General features: G+C 43.2%; 1 protein-coding gene across 1 annotated transcript; it reads left to right on the forward strand.

Moving 5' to 3' along the window:
- Positions 1-330: 330 nt before the first annotated feature.
- Positions 331-10,503, forward strand: mlycd (malonyl-CoA decarboxylase). Its single transcript, XM_080027200.1, has 5 exons — positions 331-1,165; positions 5,346-5,458; positions 5,858-6,014; positions 6,442-6,594; positions 9,000-10,503. Exons 1-5 carry the CDS (start codon positions 620-622, stop codon positions 9,543-9,545), a joined length of 1,515 nt encoding a protein of 504 aa, XP_079883326.1. The 5' UTR covers positions 331-619; the 3' UTR covers positions 9,546-10,503.
- The last annotated feature ends 284 nt before the right edge of the window (positions 10,504-10,787 follow it).

Here is a 10,787-nt window from a genome sequence, read left to right on the forward strand (position 1 = left end):
GCCAATGCCAACACTGTTGAGAAACCTTTTTGTGTTAATACTTGAATTAACATGTAATGCTTACTATTTTTCAACCATAGGCCTACAGGGCAGTGAGGCCCATAACATTTGCGCCCAAAATTAAAATTGATAGTATTTTCAATCTGTTAAATTGAAAAAAAGGAATAATCCCCTCCGGATTTACTCCCAAACTGGATTATTGCTCTGTTTTCCTATCAAACAAAGGAGTTGTATACCAACCATCAACTCTGTTATTAGCATTGATGAAAATAAAATAAAACAATGTAGAGGAAAAATACATTTAGCCTATTTGCTAAAGGCTTTGGGATATATTCCATTATGATGTTGGACCAATGGAAACACCTTCAGTCACATTGGGTTTTGTAATGTTGTCTGTTCCCTTAATTCAATGTCTGAGAATGTGTCCACTCAAACAAAAACACTAAAAGGTTTCATAGACTCTGTTTTCTAAGAACGTGGGCCTTCAGTCATTAACCTTCTGGTGCCATGACAGCTATTGTACTGTCTCTTTAAGAGACCCGGAAACGGTTCCTTCCCTCCTGTGTGTTCACTGGTCGCAGGTCCAAAACAGGCAGCTTAGCTCCCTCCCGTCCAGGCGATGATATCCCACCCTGTTCTCTGGGCTTTTCGCAGCAGTGTGAGGTGCTGGCGACACCGGTCTTTATTCAAAGCGGCTTTGGGGGCCTCGGACGTCAGCGGTTTGCGCTGGTACTCGAACCCAGTTCGCGGCGGAGTGACGGGCATGGAGGAGATACTGGCGAGGGTCGTTGCACCTTTACCCACATACGAAACGAGAGACAAATCCCCTCCTCCTCCCGAATGTAACAGCTTGGAGTTTATGCATTTCTACAACAGCCTCGACAAGGAAGACAAACTGGGTTTGCTGACGAGGCTGTCGCAAGACTTCGGAGTGGACCACAAAGGCGTCTCGGAGCTAGCTGTCAAGCTGTTGGACACTCAGATGCGAGACTTGGCAACCATTTTGCAAGTGGAAGACAGGCTGCGGTACAGCCTGACCCCCCGTTACAAACAGTTGCTTAATCATATAAGCAGGGTCGAGGGAGGAGTGAAGTTTCTGGTGGACCTCCGAGCAGATGTGCTCGAGATAATCTCATCTAAAGCAAGCGAGAGCCCGCACATCAAGGTAAAACGTTTGTTTACTTTGTCTACGGGTGCCCGCATGAGTGAAGCAGCGCGGTTCGCGTTTAGGCGATTGGCTGGCTCTACTGCCTATAAACCTGAAAGTTCATAAACTGACAAATGATGTACTTTCTATTATTTAACAGCATTGGGCTTAGTATAGCTGCTTACACAGCTAACCCCCACACTGAGGCATAAACTGTGCCCCTCCCCACCCCCCCTCTTTCATGGTTCACGTTACATCTGGCTTTTACCTTTGCCCCACTTTACCCCTTACCCTCATAGGGTAGGGGTAAAGCTCTCGTGGAGCTGAATTACAGTTTCCATTACATCATAGTTTAGGATGGATAGAGTTTGTTTGCATTGCTGGGAATTCACTAAGTAGGCTACATTTAATCAAGTAGCATAATGTACTTGAATACAGTTATGAGGTAGGCCTACTATGCCTACTTTATTGGACTATTTCCACTTTCTGCTACTTTATACTTCCACTTCACCACAGTTCCAAGGCAAATACTGTGAGATTCCTTCAATTTAATTTATTTCGATAACCATGGGATTATACAGAGAGAGATAGGCTGGATCTAGAATACAAAATATAATTAACAAATAAATAATAATGTAATATTTAGATTAATAATTTAAATAAGGTTTCATTCATGAGCTGCCCAGCAGTATATACAGTAATCAAAATACCTTTACCAGCTGCAACATAACAGTGATGAGCACATCAATGCTTCAATCATTGTAATCCAGCAATATCATTTATTACTCTTAATTGAGTCCTTTTGCATAATTAGTAGGCTACTTTTAATTGTGCTACACATACAGTATATTTTGATGCAACTATAATTTTCTTTTATGATGTTTTACACTATCCTAAGAAAATGTTGGTAACACTTTACAATAAGGGTACATTAATTAACTGTTAGTTAATGCTAAGTTAATGCTATCAATGGTCAGTTAATGGGTAGTTAATGCTTATCAGCCATTAAGTAATTGTTAATGATTAGTTATTAACGGTAAGTTAACACTTCATTAACTAATGCTTAGTTAAGCATAAACTAGGCATAACAGTTACTGAATGCTTAGTTTATGTTTATTAGTTATGTAATGCTTAGTAAATGATTGTTACGCTTTAATTAAGCATTAACTAACAGTTAATTAATGTACCCTTAATGTAAAGTGTTACCAAAATGTTTGTTTGGAAGGACACTGCCACGCTCAATTTCCCGGCTTTCTTTATATTTTCTGTCACTGATAAGAGCTGCCATTCACTATTTCTGGAAAGCTCTTTAATAAATATACATACAATATACTCTAAAGGATAAAAATCATGCAATGAGTATTTTGAATGAAACAGTGAAAAGAAATGGAAGGAAAAAGCCAATGGGAGGAAAAAAAACATTGAATGTTCCATCACAGAGACATGGCTCCCATGCTATTTACCCACTTAATAACACATGTTTGGCTACTTTCTTTTTTTCTCCAGAAAAGCTCCCCAATCCAGTCTCATTTACCTGTCCAGCCATTCATGTTCAGTCACATATAATTGCAAATCTCAATTCAGCAAAGCATTAGAGTGTAGGAATTTCCATGCACAGGGGATTTTCCCCCAAAGCACACATACACGGTGTAGGGAAATATACCAAAATACCGTAGATGTTTTCACATTATTATTAGCTCGCCCATTCAGTGCAAATATTAAGTCATTTTCCTTTTACATGCATATTGCAGCCCAAACTTTAATTGCATAGAAAGTTGCATATTATCCAACTACTTTTTTTTTGGGCTCCAACTAAGTGTTTTCATCTATCGATTAATCTGACAATTCCCTGGTGGAAGCAGAGCCTGGATTTGTGATCAGTTATTTTAATTTTTCTATTTTTGGAATAGAGCTGAAAGAAAGCCTGCGTGCCTTTTGACCTAACATAACCACGTGTTGAGAGCTATTGCTTTACATGATGTCCACCTGACCCCGACTGGCCTATTGCCAGAGAGGGCTTGACGCCTCTTCTCTCCTGCTCAAAATCTATTTTCTTCCTGCTGAGAGTCGGTTTCGCATGAATTTAATCTCAATACCCAAGGCCCACTGAGACCTTTTGTCGTCTTAAAAGGGTCTTAGCTGCCTAGAGTACTGACTGTTGCCGACTGCCCAACACCTTGGTCCTGGGGCTGCACAGCAATATTTTCTTGTTGTAATTGCCAGAATTTGTTGTGCTTGAAAATGAGAAAAGGTCACGGTAAATATGAAGCTTTTAGTAAGTGTGTATTAGTAGCATGTGCATACCAGGGGAGGACAAAAAACGAATTTCTGTCAAAGTAGCGGCCAAAACATAGAGAGGGGAGACTTTTATAGAATTTGTAAAATGACAAAAGTAATGAAAGCTGCAGTTTCTGTTCTAAATTAGTCTCATTTGGTTGTGTAATTATTTGTCTAGTTTGTGTAGGTTCCTCCTCACTACTCTTTCCTCATTCTTGTTCACGTGTCCACCAACACAGGCAAGCCAGGGACCTAATTTTAGTTGGCTCCTTTTGGATTTCACAAGATATCAGTGATGTCATTAAGTCCCCCCCCCCCCCCCCCACACTTACAGACTTGCCAGGCTGACAAGTGGCATGCAGCCTACTGGACTAAAGGTATTGGCCTAAGCTACCAACAGCAGCATGACTGGTAAACAACACTTTGGCCTATCTGAGGTCATGTGATTTGGCCCTTCCAGACTCTGCTGTCTCCACCGTTCTGTTTAATCACAATATAACCTATGGCTCAAAGTAACACAGAAGCCCTATATATCGGCTCATGGCATCAGCAGCGCCTTAATGCATTGTCACAGCTCTAGCGGTGTCAAAAGGCGTATCTTTATTATTTTTTTCTAGGATTTACTTCTTTCTTTTCACTATCCCTCCTTTCTTCCGCCTCTCTCTTAACCCCCGGGCTTCAAATGTTATATCCTTCCATTTCAAAAGAGGCTCCATCTTTGGCTTGGTCAATGGCAAACCCATCTGACTCTCTGGCCCTTCCTTTTGTTGTCGGTGAGAATTGGCAGTTTGCTGATTTGCTACTTTTTCTTAACCCACACAAATGCCGACGCTGGGATTATCGGCCATCCTATACTTTTTCACCTCGGGGCAGTTTGTGAAGTGAGAGGAACACACATAAATATCATCACATGATAGTAAAGCAGTTGAAGTTTTTCTGAACACCCCCCCCCCCTCTCCCCCAAAGAATCATACAGGGCCTGATGCATATGTGAAGGAGTCAAAGATTTTGTCAGTTTAGTTTTTTCGTAGCTGCTCGCAGAGAATTTTCCAGCCCGTGGCTTTCATGCCATGACTGTATTTGAGCTTGTTTGCTGTTTATATGGCTGACAAAGCGGCGTTCTTGACCCAAGCCTGAAGTGAAGACATCCTGAGGAACAGCCAATATAAGCTGTGTTTATGTGTTTGTGAGTGTGTGTGTGCGCCCCCTGTGTGCCCGTGTGTTCGCAAGAGATTTGCTTTAAATGAAGTCTGACCTTTTGCGGAAGGACAGGCCCCGCTTTGAAATGGCAAGTTGTTTATTGAAGCGCCTCCTCACAGACGCACATTGAAAGCTCAAACAAATCACTGCTCATAATGTGAAAACATTCGAACAGCACAAAGACACTCGGGGGACCATACACAGCCCACACGCTGACAAACACAATTGTTTATGGGCCGGAAGACCAATCTTAAGCAACTTTGCTGTCAGTTAACAAGATGTGAGTCCTCTAATGTATGTTTTTATCCAGTTCTTTAGTACTCGTATAAAAGCTGCAATTTTCAGCAAATGCATTTATGGTGCTTTTTAATATAAGATAGTGTATATAAAAGAGGGACAAACACATCTTCAACACTTCCAGTAATAATGGGCATTCCTTACAGAGCTCAGATGACTTACTGTTCATGGCTATCATGACCTTTTTTTTTCTCATTCATCGTGTGCAAAGTAAGATGTGGATGCTTACCAGGGTTTTCTTTATACAATGTATAGTACAGGCACTATTACGGAACACAAATGACACAAGATGATTCTGCTTCCATATTTCTCCGACAGCCCAGCCGCCCGGCTCTTCTCAGCGAGGAAAATAACATGGTTTGTTTTCCTTTGTCAGTGGGATGTGGGATCATCATTCTAAACTCTCCCCTCTTTTATCTCCCAGGACCTGAATGGCACGCTGAAAAGCTTACTGTCAGAGTGGTTTTCCGTGGGCCTGCTCCGACTAGAGAGAATCACCTGGCAGTCCCCCTGCGAGATCCTGCAGAAAATCAGCCAGTAAGGGCGTTAGTGCTCCCTCACACTCACTCTCACACAGTCCCTGTGTTCCATTACCCATACTGCCACACTACTTATTTAGTATGCCAGAAAAATGATATAGGATGTCCCAATACATGCATGTCAAAAATGTAGTTTGCCAAAAATACCCATGATGCCCATAATAAAATCCAATTGCATTTTGCACTATGGAAACTAGATTGCTTTAGTATTGTAAAAAAGTGATTTGGAATGCAGAGTGTATTTCTCTCCTTTTTTTATTCTCAATTCAACAAGTTTTATTGAAATGAATGTGAAAGAACAATATGCTATCATATAATAATACATACAATTAAGTAATAATTCAAACTTATTGCAGTTAATTGCAAACCGAAAGACTAACTATCGGCCCTCTGCCAGGTATGAAGCGGTGCACCCCATAAGGAACTGGAGTGACCTGAAGCGCAGAGTGGGGCCGTACCGCCGCTGCTATGCCTTCGTCCACGCCGCCATGCCAGGAGAGCCCCTGGTGGTGCTCCATGTGGCCCTCACGGAAGACATCTCTGATAACATTCAGGTAGGAGAAGCAAACGCTGCAGGTTGTTGCAATGGTTTGTCTCACTTTTACCACACGTTGGAGAAGGTAGTTACACATCTGGGATTTACTCTTATTGTTCCTGCCCTCGGCTGACAAATGGATTATTGCTGTGTGAAAAACAATACCGAGACCTTTAAACTGCTCATCCCTCTGGGAGGCAACCCCTATGGTGCCGACTTCCTTTTTTTACTCGCAGTTTACAGCGCGGAAAAGGTGCTTTTGACGACACTGAAATTTGAGAATAGTCTATGGTGTGAAATAGTAGATAGTGGAAAAACTTTTTTACAGTTTCACTCCAGCAGCTCTGAGATAGTTGTTACGGCCTCCTGCTTGGGCTGAACACTGAGACCCATTGGTGCTTGTTGTGTCTGGATGAGTAATGCCGAATTTGTCTTTTATGACCCAGGGTATCGTCCGGGAGTTCACCACTCTGGACTCGGAGGAGGATGTGAATAAGATCAATGCGGCCATCTTCTACTCTATCTCCTCCACCCAGGCTGGCCTACAAGGGGTGGAGCTGGGCAACTACCTCATCAAGAGGGTGGTCCGCGAACTGCAGGTGAGTGCCAGGCCCCGGGGATGAAGGATTGCACTCGGAGGACAATTTGCATTTACTTTCATTTGTTTTAGTTTTGGGAGCTGGAGAATTTATGGTATCTACACATTTTGAAGACTAAGAATGAGAGTATTTTACAGTATGTTGCTTTGGCTTGCTTTTCACAACACACTCTTTATACAAAGCTGACTTCAATGTGTCCTTCGACTCAATAATAAATTCTTAATACGGAGGCTTCTGAATAAATTTAAAAAAAAATCTTATCACTGGGATGAAATTCTATTAGTTAAGTTTTAATACAACACACCAATTACAATTCTATATAATATTGTTGGGAGAAACTTCCCTACGTCATATTTGACCCAATTTGATTCATAAGTTTTTGTTTTTGTTTGATGTGTGAAATAACACCCGAATTTTGAAGTGTTGCATGTTGTGTCAGTTTTGCTAATTAAAAGTAGCACTGTGAAATGAGTGCACATGATAACTATTTCAATCTGGGTAAAGCTGAGAACAAGTCACAGAAGAGGCGAGGTTATCTAAAGACGATAACCATAAAGTACCTAGTCTTATCGCAGAGGCTTTTAAAATAACCCGTCTTATTATAGCTAGATAATACGTCTTTATCACGACAACACATATACAGTTGTTAACCAGTTTCTATCCACACAATTCAGTATCCTACGCACAGTGAATTTAATATAACGCCTGCATAGTCGCCTTCAAAAAGTGGCCGAGCGGGCACAGCCTTACTCCAGCAAAAATACGTAGCTGTGACCGGCAAGATTTTTCGTTTGATTGCTTTTCAAAAGTTTGAGCTTTTATTTTTTTAGTCGTGGTTATGAATCATAAATCTCCCACTTGTTTTTAGCACTTTTCGAGAGCGTGAAAACACATAAACACTAGACATGCGGTAATGAAATCTCATCCATCCCTTCAGTAAGCGCACAAGAGCCCTCCAATGTCGGCCTACTCCGGCTAGCACTTGTTTAACGATAGGAACATTGAATGGAACATCAAAAGCACTTTCCCACCCAACAGATGGGAAATAGCTGTTTATAGTGTATCCCCATAAAAATCCGGTTTCAGTGCTTTAAGCTGCTTCCACTTAAGTTGTTCATACAACAGGACTGTTTTGACTGCTGCAAGCTTTTCCCGTATTGTTTTGTTTATTAATAGCAACCTACAGTTCAGTGAGCTTACTGCACAGGTGCAGAGAGAGAGCGGGGAACATAGGACCCTTTTTATGTATGTACGTATTGCGACCGGGGACCCTTTTTGGGGAAAAAACGGGGAACATAGGACCCGGGGAAAATAGGGATGACCCCATCCAAATAATCCAATGAGTGCCATTACTTTTTTTAAATATATTTATATATATTATAACCCCTGTAAGGAAATACCGCCTGACCCCGACAGTGTAAGTTCCTTTGAGGGCTGCACAAACCACAGTAGTATTCTGCAAAGGCCCTGGCCGTTCAGACAGGCTTTTACCTTTTTAGATGAAGGTGAAAGGGAGCAGCGGCAGCAGCCACAGAGGAGCCACTACGATGATGGATAGATGATGGAGTGGAAAAGAAAAAGGTCACAGTTGTGATTTAGGGCGAAGGGAGGAGGTCCTGCTTGTCTTTGTGGATTGGGCCCTGCGGCCCCGTTCTGGCACCATTCCTTCTTTTATCTCAGTCCTTTTCTCCTTCTTCCCACCACCATCTTTTCTTAGAGAACCGTTCCGACAACACACACGCACGCACGCACACGCACACACACAACCACACAACCCCAACCCGCGGAGCACCCAGGAGTTGAAAGGCAGAGGTTGGAAGTGAGGAAAGGTGAGATCATGACGATACAGTAGAGTGAGAAGAAACACTAGGCCTGGAAAACCAGCGTGACATGTAATAGCAGGAAGGCGGGGTTTTTGAAGTGAAGGCAGGGGAAAATCAAGAAGGATGAAAGGAAAACAATTTTGCAGTGCGAGACAGACATGCAGCGGTGTGTCCCTCCAGGGGGGTTGGGGTGTGTGTATTTCATCTGCAGCCTTTCACTCCTCTGCCTGCCACACATCACTCTGTCACTTCTCAGCCAAAGACATGGGAGAGCAAGGCTGAGAAAGGAGGATTCTGGTGAGAGGAGGAGTGGGTTGTAAGATAACTCGGGAGAACTGTGTGTGGGTCTGTGTCTGTGCGACTGTGTGTGTGTGTCTGTGCGACTGTGTGTGTGTCTGTGCGACTGTGTGTGCACGTTTTATAATATTTATGAACATTTATTTTCAATCTGATATTTTTAAAAGCCAAGTCACCCGACTTTGATATCATATATCTATTTTGATTTGTTTAGACCAGGGTTTCCAGATATACCTTAACCCTATACCTCCCTTTACCCCCTCTCTTCTCATGTCTCTCTTCCAGAGCGAGTTCCCTCACATGGGCCAGTTCTCCAGCCTGTCTCCCATCCCGGGCTTCTCCCAGTGGCTGCAGGGTCAGCTCAGCCAGTACAGGAAGGAGGGCCGGGGCTCGGAGCTCCTCTCCGAGCAGGAGTGGAGGGAGGTGGAGCAGGCCACCGACTCTAGCCCGGGGACCCCCTCCGTCGAGGCCCTCCGCAAGCTGATCGGCACCAGCGAGTGGACGCACTCGGAGAGGCTGTCGCGCGTCCTGGAGCCCGCCCTCATGCGCCTGTGTGCCTGGTACCTGTACGGGGAGAAGAGGCGGGGCTACGCACTCAACCCCGTGGCCAACTTCCACCTGCAGAACGGCGCCACCATGTGGAGGCTCAACTGGCACGCCGACGCCAGCCCCCGAGGCACGGCCAACTCCTGCGGCATCATGGTGAACTATCGCTACTTCCTCAGCGAGACCTCCAAGAACAGCGCCCTCTACATGCAGAGCAAGGTGGTGACGGCCTCGGAGCAGGTGCTGGCGCTGGTCTCCCAGTTTCAGAAGAACAGCAAACTGTGAGGGGAAAAAAAAAGACAATGATAAAGCGTGTAGATGTAGAAGTCTGCTCTGTCAGATTGCACTTAATATCATTAAAAGGTGCACTGTGTAGTTTCATGGGAAGGGGGATTTGTTTACATAATGCAGTGCTTGCAGTTAGTATACGGAACCGTTTTATGAATCTCTTTTAAATTCTTAGTATTGAAAAATGTTTCATCATAAATCAAAACAAAATCATTTTGATGCACCTGGAACCAAACGTAAGACGAAAATATGTTTATTAATGTTATAAAAACTGTGTTCCCTGCTGCCGTTAACAACGACAGGGAAACAGAGAGTTTTCAGGCAGCTTTGTAACTTCAAACACTGTTCTAGGATTCCTATTTTCCTGCGAGTAAAGTTTGTTTATTCAGTTATGAGAATACACCTTAGAAAAGGTTCACTTCTCTTGACACACCCACAAGTTACATAGTGCACCTTTTAATATGTCCACTTTAATTTCTTTTAATTTATTGTACTTTCTTCAAATATCCAGAAATGAAAAACAACTTCTGAAGCGCCTCCGAGTGGACGTCACTTGATGTTACTTTGGAACGCGACATCCCATCTTCTGTATGTATTGTGCTGAGAGAGGGTTTGGCCTTTTTGCATCAATTCTGGTTAAAGCCGCTAGATATTGTGTAAGTGCTTCCCGCGCTGAGAGGCGGGTAGCTAATGAAGCAGGAGGGATCTGTCCGTGCTTTACCATGTTCCTGGATAACAGCGCGTGTAATGGTGAAGCGGGAGCAATGGAGGGAGTGCGCAGCTACTGGAATAAATGAAGTTTAGCTTTTTCTCATTTTGCTCAACTGTCTACCGCTGCAAACATGTTGGAGAGTGTTGGATTTTTGCCTTTTTCTTTTTCTTATTTGGGGTTTATACTGTATATATACACATGCTGTACACAAAGGAATGAAATCAAAGACTGTAAATAATATTAATTAACACCAAATAAAACTGTTTTATTTTTGTTGTGCCTTGTATCATGACCAGCACTCTTATTTCAGAGCCGACTGTGCTCGCCACGATCCACTGGGCCAGACGCTCCTTGTGACTCCATTCAGATCATGTCTTTTGTGTGACAATTTAGCCGTGACACACAATGCACGTTTTACACCCACCCACACACACACACACACACACACACATCCAACCTCTCCAGAGAGCAATCGCTGATGTTCTAAGTGCTCTGTACAGGTGCCAAGCAGAGGCTCACATCAGCCC

Source organism: Ammodytes marinus (genome assembly GCF_949987685.1).
Source record: "Ammodytes marinus genome assembly, chromosome: 5".
NCBI lineage: Eukaryota > Metazoa > Chordata > Actinopteri > Uranoscopiformes > Ammodytidae > Ammodytes > Ammodytes marinus.

Excerpts from the sequence above, each read along its gene's own strand:
- mlycd (XM_080027200.1), top strand. The coding sequence starts at position 620 with ATGATATCCCACCCTGTTCTCTGGGCTTTTCGCAGCAGTGTGAGGTGC. Across the intron at positions 5,459-5,857 it reads ATCCTGCAGAAAATCAGCCA|GTATGAAGCGGTGCACCCCA; the intron begins GTAAGGGCGTTA and ends GCCCTCTGCCAG. Across the intron at positions 6,595-8,999 it reads GGGTGGTCCGCGAACTGCAG|AGCGAGTTCCCTCACATGGG; the intron begins GTGAGTGCCAGG and ends TCTCTCTTCCAG.